Here is a 17,306-nt window from a genome sequence, read left to right on the forward strand (position 1 = left end):
CATCGATACTTGCCGTATATACTGGTTCTTACCGTTATCAATGCCATATCCCCCATTTACTATCCCCCTCCCTCCAACCATGTGAAACCCGGTCTCAGAACCCAATTCATTGGGTGACAGTCTCTGTTCCACCATGCGTCCAGCCTTCCTGATCCCCCTAAACGTCATTTCTTGATCAGGGATTCTCTTCCTGGGCGATTGTATACAGTAAGATGGATTGATCCATCAGCTGCGGTCGCATAAGTACACAAGGCGCACCAGCCATTCACTGTGTTTGATTCACTTCACTTGCCAACTCAAGGCTGCATGGCCATCCTTGCCGCGCGCTCTCGTCCTGTGAATTGAGCAGGCTGTGCCCCCCCCAGCAACCTGATGTGGGGGGTGTGTTAGCAACACCTACTAATTTACAAGAGCGCTCATTCCCACTCCCAAAACCTTCGTTCTGCCTTCATCCTCTCTGCACCCTCACAGCATAGACTTTCTGAAGACAGGTTCTCTTGAAAGAAAAGCATCTTGTCATGTCGTCAGGAGGCCAGCGGGGTCGTGGCAGAGGAGACCGGGGCAAAGGCGGAGATCGTGGCCAAGGAGACCGTGGTCGGGGCCGCGGTGCTCCCAGAGGTGGAGGAGGAGGCCGAGGCTCAACCACTGAGCTCCCCATCCGTCCCGGTCCCAGTGATGAGGGTTCTAGAGGTCGGGGAGGTGGTGGAAGAGGGTCTGATGGAGGCCGTGGACGGGGTTCTGATAGGGGCCGAGGAAGAGGTTCTGATGGGGGTCGTGGTGGACGTGGTGGTGGTGGTGGTCGCGGCGGAGGTCGGGGAGGACGAGGCGGCTTCGATCAAGGCCCAGCGGTGTACTCGTGAGTAGTGTCCCCACGCATTTTGGCTGCTTTGCACGCCAATTTATTAACATCATGACTACCTTAGTCCGGGTGGGCCGGTCCCTACCCCCAATCCCCAGGTCGAGAAAACTGAAAAAGCCATCGAAGCAGCTATTCTTGCAAAGAAACAGAAGAAGCCTGCGGAGTGGCCGCTGCGGCCTGGTTTTGGCAGCCAGGGACGGCCTGTCAGGTTGTACGCAAACTACTTCGAGCTAAAGTCAGTGGGCAAACAGCTGTACCGTTACCATTTCGAGATCTCAGGTGACGCAGCTGGTAAAAAACCTGCCGGCAGGAAAGCGCGCCACATTGTGCGATTGTTTATTGAAGAACATCTGGCTCAGTTTCGGAACAGTGTTGTGACAGACTACGTCTCCACGCTTATTGCGAACCAAAAGATCCTGATCGAACAGGAGGCAGCCGAATATGATGTTCGCTATCGGGATGAATATGAGGACGAGTACCCTGAGGATCCGAAGGTCTACCGAGTGAGATGCCAGTTCACAGGCACCCTCAACCCATCAGACCTCCTGAGCTATCTCACATCTTCTGATGCTGCCGCCATGTTCGCGTCCAAGGCCGACGTTATACAGGCCATGAACATCATTCTGGGCTACCAACCCAAGAGTGATCCGACAATCGCTTCTGTCGGGGCCAACAAGCACTATGCTATCTGTGGAGGTCGCGAGGAGAAATATTCTCTCGGTGAAGGGCTAGAGGCTCTCCGTGGCTTCTTTGTCAGTGTTCGTGCCGCAACTTCACGTCTTCTGGTGAACGTGCAGGTCAAGTACGTTGCCTGTTACCAAGAAGGCCCGCTGGCGCACATCTTCGCTTATTACGAGCCATTCCGCCCTCGTGAGATCCACAAATTGCGTCAATTCATCCGCACACTGAGGGTTCGAGTAACTCATATCAAGAGAACGAACAAGAAAGGACAAGCCATCCCAAGGATTAAGGGCATCGCTGGTGTTGCAAATCCGGGGGATGGTGCCTCTCAACCAATGCCTCCCAAAGTGCCAAGACTTGGTGCAGGCCCTAAAGACGTGGAATTCTTCCTTGAAGCTCCCGGTCAACAGCCGTCAGCATCACAGGAAACCCCCCGTTCAAAGAAAGGAAAGAAGCCTGCCAAGGCGGGACCTCAGCCGGCCGGCAGGTATATCAGTGTTGCAGACTTCTTCCTGCAGAGTCAGTTCTCCTCCCACGTTTCAGCCTGCTCTGTATGTTGCATCCACTAACATTGTCATCTGCAGACTACAATATCCAATGCGACCCAAAGATGCCCGTTGTGAACGTCGGAACAAGGGAGAACCCCAGCTATCTGCCAGTTGAAGTGTGTGAGGTTGTGCCCGGTCAGCAGGCAAACGCCAAGCTCACGCCCAGTCAAACCCGAAATATGCTCAACTTTGCTGTGCGAAGCCCGCCGCATAATGCTCAGTCGATCGTGGCGCAGGGGACAGATGTGCTGGGTCTGGGAGCGTCACCAAACCCCACCCTCGTGAGTATTGCCCCCAAGCTTTCGTGAGTGCTTTATTGATGTCTGTGTGCAGGTGGATTTCGGCATCCAGAATGATCCCAGGCTGATCACCGTACCTGGACGGGTACTACCGGCGCCTAGCGTTCTGTACAGGGACGAGAGCAAGCCGAATCAAAAGCCGATCAAGCCTTTCTCCGGTAGTTGGAACATGAGGTCTATCAGGTTTTCAACCTCAACAAACCTGCCTTCTTGGACCTGGCTTGCCCTAGACTACGATAACGCGAGATATCCGGCCATCAGACCTGAAGACCTAAGCGCGAACCTTAGAGGTTTTACAGACAAGTTGAACGAGATTGGCGTGATTGCCAGCCCACCAAGAACTGGGACGACGGCCCTTTTGACGAGGAAGGGACACGAGGATGACAATAGAGAGAAGAATACCAAGATAATCGACGAAGCCGTTGCCGGGCTCATCGAGAAGCACAAGCCCATGCTCATACTGACAGTCCTCCCGAGCAACGACGCTGATATCTATAATATCGTCAAGAGGGCCTGCGATTTGACGTACGGCGTCCGCAATGTCAATGTCGTCGCCGACAAATTCAGAAAGCCTCATAATGATCAGTATTGGGCGAACGTCGGGCTCAAGTTCAACCTCAAGTTGGGGGGAAACAACCAGCTCATTGATCCCAAAGAGCTAGGCCTCATTGGACAGAACAAGACCATGCTTGTCGGTGTGGATGTTACCCACCCGTCACCTGGATCTTCCTCCGCAGCCCCTAGTGTTGCTGGCATGGTTGCCTCCATTGACTCGACTCTCGGCCAATGGCCCGCGGAACTTCGTATCCAAAAGTCCCGGCAAGAAATGGTCGCAGAATTGGATACGATGCTCAAGGCCCACCTTCGGCGCTGGGTTCGCAACCGCAAGAACTACCCCGAGAACATCATCGTTTACCGCGACGGAGTTTCCGAAGGGCAGTACGAGCTCGTGGTGCAGCAAGAACTCCCTCTCCTCAAAGAAGCATGCAAAGAAGTCTATCCCGCTTCCGACACCTCAAAGGGCCTCCCTCGCATCTCCATCGTGATCGTGGGTAAACGCCACCACACGCGCTTCTACCCAACCAAGCTGGAGGACGCCGACAAATTCGGCAACCCGGAAAACGGCACCGTTGTCGACCGCGGCGTCACCGAAGCTCGCAACTGGGAGTTCTACCTGCAAGCGCACACTGCTCTGAAGGGTACCGCTCGCCCAGCCCATTACTTCACCGTCTGGGACGAGGTCTTTTGCCGAGAGAAGGCCATGCCCCCATACCAAAACGCCGCAGATATCTTGGAAGGCCTCACCCACCGTCTCTGCTACCTCTTCGGCAGAGCCACCAAGGCCGTCAGTATCTGCCCGCCCGCCTATTATGCTGACCTGGTTTGCACCAGAGCTCGTTGCTATCTAAGCAAGGTCTTCGAAGACACTCCGACCGGAAGTGTCGTCACGGGCACTGACCCAGGCTCCATGGCAAGGGAGTTGTTGAACGTCAAAGTCCATCCGAATGTTTGCGACACTATGTTCTACATCTAGGGTGTGACATGATGATGTTGCTTATGAAATACTCATGATATTGGATAGTATTGATTTGAGATAACCATGCCTTCTTGGTTTTGTGATTCAGCCACATGATGATTGATGATCTAGTACTGCATTTCTTTCTTCACTGGTGGGATTTGGGATGGATATGATAACGCTAACTATTTGGTTTGTCTATCTTGAAGTTACTATCTGATGTTTGGAGTCAACCCCCCTCAGGATTTTTTTTTTTTTGACCCACAAAAAAATACCTTTCTTTTCTCTCTTTCATTGCCCGTTTTAGGATAAACTGATTCTGATTCATTTGATTTTGATGACGGATGTATTACCCGGATCATATGTGACATATGTATGTACCAGAATGAGCCAAATATGAGATACATAGTCACATACTATGATGATATATTCCACAGTAAGTTAGTACTATTCGTTTACGCATATAGAGAGCTACTATGCTATTTGTGAATCTGCTTATCATGAGTACGATTTTTCTTGTGCCTGGGCATGCAGAATGTGCCGACTACTCGTATTTAGCAAACAATGTGTAATGTAGACGATAAATGGAACCAATGCAACCAAGAACAAAAATGTTAGCAGCATAAGAAATCTTACAAGAAGCGAATAGGGAACATTAAATAAGCAATAAAACCATCATATTGAACTGCAAGTAAACAAAATGCACAGCTGGAATCTTTAATTGGGGAGGGAAGAAAACAATGAATAGAAAAACAACAAGAACATGTGGTTTATCATAGATCCGTGCATGCGTTGATTCTGCTATCGTTCACGGCGGGAGTAAGTATCATATGTAGGCTTTTGGGGGCGCTCTTCAGTGAAACATGATGTGGAAGACTCCTTGTCGCTGGATGAATTTTTAGTAAGAAGCGTAGGCCCGATATTCGGTACATCTGATAGACGGCTAGGTGTAGACGTTCAGCTCATTGATTGCGGATACATCGTTCAGTTCTGCCCCATATCCCAGCTGCGCTGGTTGAGATGACGCATGGCGCGACGCTGGGGAGGTGCCGCCTTCTCCGGCGACTGATCCTCGTTATCCCAGGACGACTGCATATTCTTGAGAGCCTTCTGGCGATCTCCGGGAACAGGCTTCATGTTCTCGCGGCTAACCTTGCTATTCTGAGGCGACTCGTCTGTCACGGACCAGTGGGATTCAAAGTCCTTCTTGCGGTTGGGGCCGTTGTTGACAACAGACAGAGGGGCGTTCTCGGCTTCCTCGTCGTCTTGGAACAGGTGGTTCTTATAGAGGCCCAGGCCCTTGTTCTGGTAGGAACTAATGATACGAGGGGCGTTCTTGTCCTCCTCGGGGTCGTCTGTCAGGACGAAGTGAGTTTCCGCATCGGGACGGGGACGGTGCACCGGGGGATGGGCCGGGGGCGAAGTGAGGTCCGGCTCATCATCGCTCCAGCCAAAGTGACGGATTTGCTCTCCACGAAGCGGGCGCTTAGGCTTCTCTGGCGTCACGAAATCATCAAAGTCCCAATGAGGTGCCTGGCGCGACACAGGGCGGCCGGGCATCTCCTTAATCTCCCGCTGACTATTGTCCCCACCGAGTTCAAAGTGATCGAATCGCTTCGGGTTAGCCCGATAGGCAATCTGCTCGTGACCACCTTCTGCAGCGACCGTCTCGTCATCATCAAAGATACGGGCGCGCGGGAAGTTCTTGCTAGCACCAGCTTTGGGAGCGATCCTCCGAGACGGTGTGTCGGGAATATCGGCGTCTTCATGGAAGATTTCCTTGGGATCGCGAGCCGGAGGCTTTGCAGATGCAGGGGCACGAGGTGCACGAACTGGCTCGCTTCGGTCCTTTTCAGGGGAAAGGAGCTCGAAGAGTGAATCAGCGGCGTGGGGATCTTTGATGTGTCGCTTTCCGGGGGAAGCCTTCTTGCTACGCTCCTCGTTGCTCTCGGTTGTTGCGGGGAATGAGGATGCAGGTGCAGGTCCGTCGTCGCCTGGGTTGGAGGAAATAGCGGACTTGATCAGGCGAATCTGATCTTTGGGTTCGCGAATCGGCCAGCCGCGAGCACGGGAACCGATCACTTCGACTTGTTTCAGTAGCGACGCTTGGTCCCAGTAGATTCGGACATTCTGGATCTGATTCTGCGAATTGAAGCGAACGATGTGGACCTGCGCAAAAAGAAGAGAAGGCAATGTTAGGATCATGGAAGAAGAGTGAGGCCACAGGGCGCCTGACGTACCGTGGGGAAAGTCGCGACGTGGTCAGCCAGGAAGTTATCGTCAAGCGAGGGAAGATAGGCCCCGCCTCCAGACACAAACTCCAGGGTGGTTTCAATGTCCAAGCAGAGGGAGTTGGCGCTCTCAATCACATCCAGAACATTTTCCGACTTAGTTTTGACAATTCTCTGCTGCTTGGTGAGGTGGCTAACCACCGCGGATGCGCCATCCAGCTTGGTGGTGGTGGTGATATAGATCAAGGACGCATCGGAGGCCAGGGGCGCCGAGTTTGGGTTAGCCAGAAAACGCTGGTACACGTCTTTCAAAGACATGGTGGATTTGGGTAGATTAATATGTCAGAAACGAATGTGAGGGGGGGTTGGGTTGGGGCAAAGGAAGGACAAGACACGGGCAATGGTCAGTTTAGCAGTAGGGATGGGGATGTTTGATGACAGGCCGAGGGAAAGTGAGAGAAAGATGCGAGTAGAACGGGAAACCGCCCGTCGCAGATTGGCGCGAACCACGGTTTGGGGGTGTTTCAAGAGCTCGATTAACTTTCGAGTCCAGAGTAAACTTGGACTAGATTAAATGGAATGAATGGATGACTGAAGATGCGAGTCTTGAGAGAAGAGGAATGCAGGCAGAAATCGAATACAAACAAGAGAGAGAGAAAATCAATCATCACGGGGGAAGTGGCTTCAGTCCACAAAATTAAGTACTTGTTTATTTAGAAGGGCCAGATTCACAGCTACAAAATTGACTTCTTCAAAGGGGTCTGGCGGATTCACCGTGAGCTATTCTTATACCTACAAAACTGCATGACTGATTTATTCATTAAAGATTCATTCTCCCAATGAGGAGGGGTGGTTCATCTAACTACTACGGGGTCCAATGTGCTTTCAGACAGAGTAGACTGCTGCTAGTACGGAGTAGTGAGGATGATAGAACTAAACATGCATCTTCTGTCTTCACATGGGGCATCACCGTCAATGGCTTGCCTGAGTCTATTCGGGTCCATCACAATCTCGCGAGAAATCTCTCACGACGCTAAGGACTGGGGAAAACCACGCGCACGGCTCCAACGATGGACACACCAGCGTTTCACGATGGGCCACCAGTACCCGCGTCTCTCCGGCAACTGCGCTTGGGCTCGGCTTTGTTCTGTATTCGTGCTGCCTGCCTGCCTGCATAATTTGGGTCACTGCACTACACTACGTATAGACTACTTGGCTAAGCTGTAGGAGTCTAGATACTACTAGACTAGACTCAAGTCCAGAACTCGTCGTCTTTCATCTATGAATTAGTTCTTTCTTTATCTTATTTTCGACCCTCATTTCGAGATTTTCCGCCTTAGATATACACACATATAACTATTCCCCCCTTAACTGGCATGGGAGATCCTGTGCCCTCCCGGTCGTGGTTTTCTCTCAGGTGCATTTTAGTGTCTGGTTTCGCAGCAATCAGAAAGCCCCGTTCGCCTGCGCGGGTTTCTGCAAAGGAAAAGGCACGATATCATGCCTGTGGATGATATTCAAGCCCAAGACTCTGCCTTGGGCGCGCTCTCATCATTCTACCCATGGGCGCACCTCCTTGCAAGGCAGAATACTTCAACGTGGTTGTTCTCGTGTGAGAAATTGTAGAGTAAGGAAGAGTATCAACGATCCTCTCGGTCACGCGATATCAATCATTAGGGTAAATGGTGGAGGTTAACGGCACATACATCACGAAAGGCATTACAATGGTCTGGTGAAGAAGAGAAAAGTAGAATGTCAGTACAGCTGCGTCAAACACCGACCCCCCAGAAAGGTTGGAAAGACTCACCCGAGGTAATCTTCCTTGATCGTTCCAATGGCATTGATTGCCGCAACGTCAGGCTTCACACCAAGGATCTTAAGCCGTAAACTGGTCCCCTTCTCGATGACTTGGTCCGCATGGTCCGTGTATTGCGGCGGTACTGTGTTCGGTTCCCACTTGATATCGGAAGGAATGTTCTTGCCAACTCGTTAGCATTCGACAAGGCTAGGTGATTCAACTCAAACTCGGTCGTCCACATACTTTTCGTGCAATGAAAACAGACAATGGACCGGCCAAAGTAAAGATACCCGTGGGCTTGACAGACGTAACAATCGCGTCGACCTACAGGGTTACCGTCAGTATCATATGCAGCCTTGTTTCAGGGCGACTCCAAAACGTACGGTCTCTCCGCGGAAGGGTTTCCAGATAATTGCCCGATACTTGATGGTATATTCCGCCTGTCCACTCCCTGGAAGTACCCGTCCTTCGCCAATATCGACCATGTCCATCACACAGATCACGAAATGGTCGCCCGTACAACGACCTTCTTCCTCCTCGTTCAACCGGTTGATGAGATACTCGCGCATGTTGGGCCCGAAGTAGGACGGGTGCAAGGTTATAACCTTGACTTCTTCTTTGAGAAAGAACATGTCGCACACTTGTGATCGTCCAGTATATGATACAAAATTTCGTTTCAAAAGGTGGCGCGAGGAGGGGGGGGGATGCGATTCACGCGATAGACCAAGCTTCAGCCAGTATCTTACTGCTTCCCAGGGATCAGTTGGTGTAGGTCGAAATGTTCGAGTAGCGCGTGTCTTTAGTCCTAAATAAGTCGAATCGCTATGAATGAGTGAAGCGATGAACTAGTTTTGCGACAAATAGACGGGCACTTGCCGCCAATACTTGATGACAAGTGATCAACGACTGGGAAGCCCCGAAAACTGATGCAGCAAGTCAACAGAAGAAGGGAGCGCGCATTCACAATAAAGAGCGCAGAACAGAACAAATGCAGCAGATAAACACTGCCTTCACACAATATCGGACAGGAGAAGGGGCAGTCACCCGTTAATTCGACAACCAATGTCATAGCGGTCACGGATTTCCGTCCTGATCAGCTCGAGCTGGATGCTCTCACGTGACTGTCTGGCGCACCCCCACGATGGTAAATAATTACATACCTATACACGGTTACAGGACGCATAATGTGTAGGTCCGCGCACTGCCGGTCATGACGAGACGCAGTGCGTAATTAATCACGATATCCTCGGCCCTGCCTTTGGGTGTAACGAGTTTACCTAGGCCGGGATGACGTCTGCACAAGCATAAAGCCAGGAACAAATCATAGAATATCCTATCTCTCCACCTGCTGATCGGGTCAGATCAGGCAATACTATACTCAGTCAGCGAAAAAAAAAATAAGGAGCTGGTCTCACATTCGCAGGTTTTCTTTTATTGTGTCTATCTACAACAGACTCTCCAGCCATAGCAATCATCGCATTCAGAAATGGCTCTGAATCTTGAAAAGCAGCTTCTGTTTGTAAGCCTCCGCCTTTAGCACCTATCACAGTGTCTGATGCGAAATTCCCATGCTAACGAGTCTCGCAGTATGGAGCTTATCACAATAACCCAGTATGCTATCCTCTTTGCCCCATCAGTGGCTTACTCTAACCTGAGTACCGTCCAGGTCAATGTTGCGATACACATCACATGTGTGCCGATACTCCTCTTTACAGGGATCGCTCTGGTAAGAAGTGCTATCTCCTGAGCCCTTCATAGTGATGGACCTCCTAACGTGTTGTGAACCAACTAGGCGTCGAACACACCGGCCTTCGTGAACCTGCCCGATGCGCTCCAGATCGCAAACCTTCCTCCTAACCTCGGAACGATCGCAGCCATCATATACTCCACGTTCTACATCCTCCTCGAACCTGTTGCTGGGGCACTGGTCGCTCCCCTTATAATCGGCGGTGCAGCCTGGGCGAATCACCTACTGGCTACCTACGGCACCAGCGTGAACTACTGGTTTGCTGGAATTCATGTAGTGTCCTGGCTGGCTCAGTTTGTCGGTCATGGTGCCTTTGAGCGCCGAGCTCCGGCCCTGCTGGACAACTTGGTCCAGGCACTTCTTCTTGCACCTCTCTTCGTCTGGATGGAAGTGCTCTTCTTCTTTGGCTACCGGCCGGAGTTGAAAGCCAGATACGATGAGAATGTGGAAAAGGAGATTGCATCTTTCAAGGCGCAGAAGGGCAAGGCTGCCAAATAGGTGAAGCTCTATGGTAGGATAGCCGGAACTCTATTGTTACTTGGGGTTTCATGGCCAGTAGTGGTGGTCTGCAGCGATTGATGCTAAAACGCCAGTGGTTCGAAATGAGGGCATTACTCTTCATTAGCATTAGTTTTTGGGTGACTCTGGAGTTTTGAGATTGATGATTGCAGTTTTCGACGTCTGCCAGCGCTACAGTAATATCATGCTACGTCGGTATTTGAAGTTAATCAATAATCAGAAGCAAGCAAATTATTCAGCGATGAGCGAATAAATCGATGTTGATGCAGGCTTGACATCCATGCAGCCAAAGTGGATCATGATGTAAGCATCGGAGGTACGGAGTAGAGCTCTGGGCAGTCAGGACGGACTGTAAGGAGAGAAAACGGGCAAGGGAAATAGGAAAAAGGTCGGGTATGTTGGTATGTGGATATAAAGAGGGGGTGTTTGTCATGCGCATGGGGGAAAGACAATTTACACATAGTTAAGAGGGAAAAGATTGGGTCAAGTTTTTTTGACTTGACACTGACGGGCAGAAGGAGGAGGAAGAGGAGGAAGAGGAGGTATATCTGGGTAGCGGTAACATACGAACGAACCACTTGCTGCCAGCCATGGGAAGGCTCCATGTCGAGCCGGTGTTTCCCACCGGGACAACCGGTCAAAGCAGTGCGGTGTCGAGCACAGAACGGGGCGGGTTGTTGGCAGGGCCCTGCGGGCGGTTGCTGCGACGAAAATGAACTGAGTAAGCCAGCCAACCAGCAGTATCCGCAGATCCGAGAAAAGGAACAAATGAAAAATGGGATGGCCAGGTGGCCCGGAGAAACACAAGAAAAGCGGTTACCGCTTTCCTGCCCCCGTCAACTCCAGAGCAACGTGAAAATAATTCATTACCATAATGATTAATTAATACAAAGGGTTTAATAGTGAAGAGGAACTAATAAATAATGGTCTAAGATTTATGTAGTAGTAGATCGGTGGGAAAGGAAAAAAGGCAGTGATGGAATACATCACCCGGCAACGACTTTCTTTGGGGTGGGTGGGTGTCCCGTGAGCGCACTAGGGCGGCTTCGGAGGTTGGTGAGGTCTCGGCAAACTAGGATTAGTGGCAGTCCTGAGAATCCTCCCAACCCCGACGACAAAGCTCTCCTTCCATCCATCCACAATCCTTTCTCCTCTTCCTCCCTCCCCCCAATTACATCTCTCCTTCAGAGAAACCACTCTCCCAGTCCTCTGAACCCCCATCACAATGTTCAGAAACGCTTTGCGGCAGTCTAGCCGCACCGTCGCGGCTGCCTCTGCCACTGGCAGGATCGCTTCGGTGAGTCCTATCCCTGTCCAGGTCGACCATACCTTCGCCATCTGGCCGATTCCATCCCAAGAAGTCATCTCAATGATGCTTGCCATCGCCTCTCTACACATCGCAATGCTTGCTGCTTCGCTTTGACGCGTTTTGATTGCGTGGTCGTGATGTTGACAAAATTTGCGTACGACTACAGGCTCGCGCGGCTGTTCCCGGCCCCCTCTCTGGCGCCTCCAAGCAGATCCGTTCCTACGCTGCTGAGGCCAAGGCCTCTCCCACTGAGGTCTCTTCCATCCTTGAGCAGAGAATCCGTGGTGTTCAGGAGGAGGCTGGTCTTGCTGAGACTGGACGTGTCCTTTCCGTCGGGTACGTGACGAATTCTCCCTCGGATGAAAATTTTGGCCGCCGCTTCAATCCCATCGATATCATCGAAATATTCGAAATTCCGGCCATTATTTGACGCTCTCCATCGAAATCAATTGAAACTAATACCAAAAATAGTGACGGTATCGCTCGTGTCCATGGCATGACCAACGTCCAGGCTGAGGAGCTGGTTGAGTAGGTGCCCCGTTTTTTATATGCCTTGTTTATGTTCAATTCATTGACAAATAATCAGGTTCGCCTCTGGCGTCAAGGGTATGTGCATGAACCTCGAAGCCGGCCAGGTCGGTGTCGTGCTTTTCGGTTCCGACCGTCTCGTCAAGGAGGGTGAGACTGTCAAGCGTACCGGAGAGATTGTATGTATCTCTGTTTTTATCCCCCCATATATCAGGGATTTTACGAGCTCAATTGTACTTACAAAACTGTCTAGGTCGATGTCCCCGTCGGTCCTGAGATGCTCGGCCGTGTCGTCGACGCTCTCGGTAACCCCATCGATGGCAAGGGCCCCATCCCCACCAAGGTCAAGAGCCGTGCTCAGCTCAAGGCCCCTGGTATCCTGCCCCGTCGCTCCGTCAACCAGCCCGTCCAGACTGGTCTGAAGTGTGTCGACTCCATGGTCCCCATCGGCCGTGGTCAGCGTGAGTTGATCATTGGTGACCGTCAGACCGGTAAGACCGCTGTCGCCCTTGATGCCATGCTTAACCAGAAGCGCTGGAACAACACCTCCGACGAGAGCAAGAAGCTTTACTGCATCTACGTTGCCGTCGGTCAGAAGCGTTCCACCGTCGCTCAGCTCGTCAAGACCCTTGAGGAGAACGACGCCATGAAGTACTCCATTGTTGTTGCTGCTACTGCTTCCGAGGCCGCTCCTCTGCAGTACCTTGCTCCCTTCACTGGTTGTGCCATGGGTGAGTGGTTCCGTGACAACGGCCGCCACGCCGTCATCATCTACGATGATCTTTCCAAGCAGGCCGTCGCCTACCGTCAGATGTCCCTGCTGCTCCGTCGTCCCCCTGGTCGTGAGGCCTACCCCGGTGACGTTTTCTACCTCCACTCTCGTCTCCTTGAGCGTGCCGCCAAGATGAACGAGAAGCACGGTGGTGGTTCCCTCACTGCCCTCCCCGTCATTGAGACCCAGGGTGGTGATGTCTCCGCCTACATTCCCACCAACGTCATCTCCATCACTGACGGTCAGATCTTCTTGGAGTCTGAGCTGTTCTACAAGGGTATCCGTCCCGCCATTAACGTCGGTCTGTCCGTCTCCCGTGTCGGTTCCGCTGCCCAGGTCAAGGCCATGAAGCAGGTCGCCGGTTCCCTGAAGCTGTTCTTGGCTCAGTACCGTGAGGTTGCTGCCTTCGCCCAGTTCGGTTCCGATCTCGATGCCTCCACCAAGCAGACCCTCAACCGTGGTGAGCGTCTTACCGAGCTGCTCAAGCAGAAGCAGTACTCCCCCATGGCCGTCTCCGACATGGTTCCCCTGATCTTCGCTGGTGTCAACGGTTACCTTGACTCCATCCCCGTCGCCAAGATCCTCCAGTGGGAGTCTGACTTCCTTGCTCACCTCAAGAGCAACCACCCCGAGATCCAGGAGACCATCGAGAAGGAGGGCCAGGTCAGCAAGGAGCTCGAGGCTCAGCTCAAGGAGATCATCCCCAACTTCAACAAGTCCTTCAACGCATAGGTGAGCAACACAATGCTCTTTTGGGGCGAGTTAGCCCACCATGTACCGATTTTATCCTGACTCTATGTGTATAGACAAGATAGCTTGTACAATTTGAACCCACTGTTTTATTTTCCTGTTAAAAACCCGAGCTTCCGGTCGGCCGAGAGAGATATTTGTTGAGGTGTAGTTTTGCCACTATCCGATGGATATTTTTTTTACTGCCAGATCTATGTAGCTTATGGGGGAACAACGGAGAGGAGGGTAAAGCGGTGGTGCGGAGAAAGGCAAAAAAGATACGATTAATATCCTGTACGTTTAGATCATTTCGCGCGACAAGGGAACGGAATTGGACGGATTAACTGGTTTGGCGTGTAATACCTTCCAGCTGGTCTCGGCTTATGAAACCTTTGTCAACATATATGCAGCCTGAATATGATTTCCTTTGTTCGATTAAACGGGGTTCGTATGAGTCGGTATGGCACGGTGTCTAGTAACTGGATGTAGTAGACGAGCAGTAGTGATTACCAGATAAGCGGATCAGTCTTCAATGGGACTTTTGACGGTCATAGCGGCGAGTCTGGGGTAACTCGACCCAATGTGAACTCATGGCATAAGATCAGGGTCAAGTACTAGTAAGGATATATATAGAAGCCATTGAGGTCCGTCTCATTGTCGGGTGCCGGCGCCTCCTTCCCCAGTCCTGACCAGTGGTAGATGCTCCGGGAGTAGGAATTGCAATCATTACAACAGATGTTTCATTTTACTATCAGAAGTTCAATAATCCGATGTCAAACCCATGCCATCCGGGGAACCAAGGGACAATTCCCAGCGAAATTGCGGGGAATGGACAGGATGAAGCTGTGCTGCTTCGCCGTCTGGAGCCGATGGGATGGGCCGAATGCGGGCATGCCTTTTATCGATAAGCGAGCAGCCTTTTCCGTCCCAAAATTTCTTCTAATGCCCCTCCGCCGTAGCCCACCTTGAAGTAGAGAGAGTATCCCCTCCCACCCCCAATCGCTTGATACATTCTTCCCATTCCATTCGCAAAGATGGCTACCTCTTCTGACTCGGTCCCGGCCTCTTGCAAGGTCATGCTGTCCAAGCATGTCGCCAATGGCCTGCTTGCGGAGGTGCAGCAGGGCCTCCACACCCTGGAGAAACCGCCTCATCTGGTGGGATTCCTTGCCAACAACGACCCTGCGGCGTTGATGTATGCCCAGATGACGGAGAAGACGTGTCAGGAAAAGTGAGCATTCTCCCATTTTCACTCCCAGTTACGTCTGTTGTGCCCCCAGTGGTTACTACTGCCTCTGGAGGCCGGCCCCCTTGGCGCATATGACTCAACCCTGCGATGTCGGAGCTCGCCTGGCACACAAGGCAGTATTGTGGGATTTCAACTTCGTAGCTAACGTAGTCTGTCTATCCCTTGCACAGTGGCTTCCGCTACTCTCTCCGTGAAGTTGCCCGCGATGATCTCGAGCAAGCTATCCTCGCTGCCAATGCCGATTCCGATGTCAACGGCATCATCGTATACTACCCCATCTTCAACAACCGCCAGGACCAGTACCTGCAGCAGATCGTCGACATAAATAAGGATGTAGAGGGTCTGAGCCACCGTTACATTTTCAACATGTACCAGAACATTCGTTTCCTTGACCCCGAGACCAAGAGACAGAAGTGCATCCTCCCCTGCACCCCGCTCGCCGTCATTAAGATCCTCGAATACCTCAACATCTACAACACGATATTGCCGTACGGTAACCGCCTCTTCGGACACACTATCTGTGTTGTGAACCGCTCTGAGGTGGTGGGTCGCCCTCTCGCTGCCCTGCTGGCGAACGACGGTGCCTGCGTCTATAGTGTGGATATCACCGGTGTTCAGAAGTTCACCCGTGGTGAGGGTCTGAAGAAGGGCAGACACGAGGTCGTCGACCTGGAGGGTAAGACCCTGAAGGATGTGGCGCCTCTGTGTGATGTTGTCATTTCTGGTGTTCCCGGAGAGAAGTACAAGTTCGATACCAGCCTTCTGCGAGAGGGTGCTGTGTGTGTCAACTTCTCCAGCGAGAAGGTACGTTCCTCAGCCATTTACAATTGCGCCTTATTCCAAGTGCTAACATAGAGTGTGAACAGAACTTCGGACCCGAGGTGAAGGAGAAGGCCTCCATCTTCGTGCCTTCCATCGGAAAGGTCACCATTGTTGTCCTACTCCGCAACTTGCTGGTAAGTAGCCCTTTGTATCTTCGCTGAAGGGACTTCATCCACTAACTATTCCTTGCAGAGACTCATCCAGAACAGCCGTATGGATGATGTGAAGCCCGCTGAAGCCACCGAGCGTCCGGGAACCCTGGAAGCCGCTAACTAACCATACTACACCACGACCATTATTCTTTAAAACGTGTCACGGGAGACGAATTAAGAAGAGCCAGTCATAGATTCCTTTTTTCTTCCACTTCTTTCATTGTATCTTTTTACCGAAGCCATATATCATGCGTGACCCAATTTATCTTGTATAAAAAAGACAATAAGCTATGCCCGTTTTGCCGTATGATTCGTGTTTCTTGAGACATCCCACGCATGAGAAATGAAATGAATATACATACATGTATTACGTTGAATATATTGCTCCCTACGTTCAAACAACTACTGAATGCTCTGAACAACAAGGCACATTTTCACGTATGCGAAAGAAAAGTAGACTAATGCAATCGAGGACTAGAAACTCCTATTTCCTTTCCAACCCACTAGATTACCCACAGCCCACACTCCATATACATCTCACTTCCTCCTCTTGACATCCTTGGTGTCCTCCTGAACACCCACTAAGCTCGCAACACCCCCAGTCTTCTTCTCCGTCTCCTTAGCCGCCAAGCCCAGAACCTCGATTTCACCAGCCAGCCAGGCCCTCAACGGCTCCGGGTGGAATGTCCCATCCGCAGCAAACCACTTAGTGAACGAAGTCTCGATCTCCTTCTCCTGCAGCACCTTGCCCTGCGCCGACTTATACTGGACCCGCAGCTTGTACAACGGGGAGTGCTTCTGCACGGAGGACCGAATTGAGATCTACCATACGATATTAGTATTCAATCAGACTAACCCATATCTAAGGATATAGGAAGCATACCGTTTCACCCGACTTCCGCTTCCCACGGAATACCTCACCCGCCTCAACGGCCCAAACCCAGTACGTGAGGAGCGAGTTCAGAGTAAAGTACGACAGCACGGCTGCGATGATCCATGGTGAATGAGTCGCCTCCCAGTTGAGCTTGCGTTCGGCGTAGAAACTAAAGCCGGCGATTGCGACGGCAGCGTAACCCAGGAACAAGTGGACGTTGGTCTTAGTATGATCCTGGGCGAAAGTGTAGGGTTGGGGGAGGGAGCCGAGGTAGGGAGCTAGGGCGTCATCGGTCGTTGATTTTATGTCTGTTTGATGAAATTGTTAGCTATATTTATCAAATAAAATGCATAGCCTCGCGAGGTGAGCAGGTATTGTGTCGCAATAGTAACATGGATGTATGTGGTAATAGTGATGTTTATCGCGAACTAACCATTGACCGAGTAAACGGGCACTTTGTGGACTTCTGAGGACGCCATCTTGGAATATATTCAATATCCAAATAAAAATAGATAAAGTACTGGTCTCCCCAGCTTCCGAATGTAAAGTAAATTCGGTAAAAGGTGGAAGAAAGGCTTCGTGGAGCTCTGATCTAAGCCGGGGAAGAGTTGCGGCGAGCTGTCCCTTTCGCAAGCTAAAGCGGCGGCAATGGCATGCGCCAAGGCAAGTCAGT

At 51.4% G+C, this 17,306-nt stretch overlaps 8 protein-coding genes across 8 annotated transcripts; 5 read left to right on the forward strand and 3 right to left on the reverse strand.

The window, feature by feature from the left end:
* Positions 1–518: 518 nt before the first annotated feature.
* ASPBRDRAFT_125843 (putative RNA interference and gene silencing protein (Qde2)) lies at positions 519–3,921 on the forward strand (the record flags this gene model as incomplete). The annotated part of the gene is made up of 4 exons (XM_067617824.1): positions 519–856; positions 924–2,059; positions 2,125–2,369; positions 2,422–3,921. The coding sequence occupies 4 exons, from the start codon at positions 519–521 to the stop codon at positions 3,919–3,921; spliced, it is 3,219 nt and encodes a 1,072-aa protein (XP_067478917.1).
* A 966-nt stretch (positions 3,922–4,887) lies between these two features.
* ASPBRDRAFT_195833 (uncharacterized protein) lies at positions 4,888–6,452 on the reverse strand (the record flags this gene model as incomplete). The annotated part of the gene is made up of 2 exons (XM_067620907.1): positions 4,888–6,072; positions 6,144–6,452. 2 exons carry the CDS (start codon positions 6,450–6,452, stop codon positions 4,888–4,890), a joined length of 1,494 nt encoding a protein of 497 aa, XP_067478918.1.
* A 1,485-nt stretch (positions 6,453–7,937) lies between these two features.
* On the reverse strand, positions 7,938–8,564 carry ASPBRDRAFT_54964 (DNA-directed RNA polymerase II subunit RPB7; the record flags this gene model as incomplete). Its single annotated transcript, XM_067627323.1, has 3 exons — positions 7,938–8,111; positions 8,176–8,256; positions 8,316–8,564. The coding sequence occupies 3 exons, from the start codon at positions 8,562–8,564 to the stop codon at positions 7,938–7,940; spliced, it is 504 nt and encodes a 167-aa protein (XP_067478919.1).
* Positions 8,565–9,213: 649 nt separating this feature from the next.
* On the forward strand, positions 9,214–10,529 carry ASPBRDRAFT_43047 (2-hydroxy-palmitic acid dioxygenase MPO1). Its single transcript, XM_067624913.1, has 4 exons — positions 9,214–9,451; positions 9,520–9,543; positions 9,599–9,658; positions 9,725–10,529. Exons 1-4 carry the CDS (start codon positions 9,419–9,421, stop codon positions 10,175–10,177), a joined length of 570 nt encoding a protein of 189 aa, XP_067478920.1. The 5' UTR covers positions 9,214–9,418; the 3' UTR covers positions 10,178–10,529.
* Positions 10,530–11,188: 659 nt separating this feature from the next.
* Positions 11,189–12,121, forward strand: ASPBRDRAFT_43048 (uncharacterized protein). The gene is made up of 3 exons (XM_067624914.1): positions 11,189–11,843; positions 11,979–12,035; positions 12,094–12,121. The coding sequence occupies exon 1, from the start codon at positions 11,424–11,426 to the stop codon at positions 11,619–11,621; it is 198 nt and encodes a 65-aa protein (XP_067478921.1). The 5' UTR covers positions 11,189–11,423; the 3' UTR covers positions 11,622–11,843; positions 11,979–12,035; positions 12,094–12,121.
* ASPBRDRAFT_43049 (F0F1 ATP synthase subunit alpha) lies at positions 11,978–13,539 on the forward strand (the record flags this gene model as incomplete). Its single annotated transcript, XM_067624915.1, has 3 exons — positions 11,978–12,035; positions 12,094–12,214; positions 12,289–13,539. The coding sequence occupies exons 1-3, from the start codon at positions 12,004–12,006 to the stop codon at positions 13,537–13,539; spliced, it is 1,404 nt and encodes a 467-aa protein (XP_067478922.1). The 5' UTR covers positions 11,978–12,003.
* Positions 13,540–14,570: 1,031 nt separating this feature from the next.
* ASPBRDRAFT_125405 (methylenetetrahydrofolate dehydrogenase (NAD(+))) lies at positions 14,571–15,883 on the forward strand (the record flags this gene model as incomplete). The annotated part of the gene is made up of 4 exons (XM_067617787.1): positions 14,571–14,767; positions 14,956–15,589; positions 15,652–15,741; positions 15,800–15,883. 4 exons carry the CDS (start codon positions 14,571–14,573, stop codon positions 15,881–15,883), a joined length of 1,005 nt encoding a protein of 334 aa, XP_067478923.1.
* Positions 15,884–16,125: 242 nt separating this feature from the next.
* On the reverse strand, positions 16,126–17,251 carry ASPBRDRAFT_65449 (signal peptidase complex subunit 2). The gene is made up of 3 exons (XM_067628538.1): positions 17,067–17,251; positions 16,643–16,941; positions 16,126–16,581 (listed from the first exon to the last, which is right to left on the reverse strand). The coding sequence occupies exons 1-3, from the start codon at positions 17,110–17,112 to the stop codon at positions 16,297–16,299; spliced, it is 630 nt and encodes a 209-aa protein (XP_067478924.1). The 5' UTR covers positions 17,113–17,251; the 3' UTR covers positions 16,126–16,296.
* Positions 17,252–17,306: the final 55 nt, after the last annotated feature.

Source organism: Aspergillus brasiliensis (genome assembly GCF_001889945.1).
Source record: "Aspergillus brasiliensis CBS 101740 unplaced genomic scaffold ASPBRscaffold_6, whole genome shotgun sequence".
Taxonomy (NCBI): Eukaryota; Fungi; Ascomycota; class Eurotiomycetes; order Eurotiales; family Aspergillaceae; genus Aspergillus; species Aspergillus brasiliensis.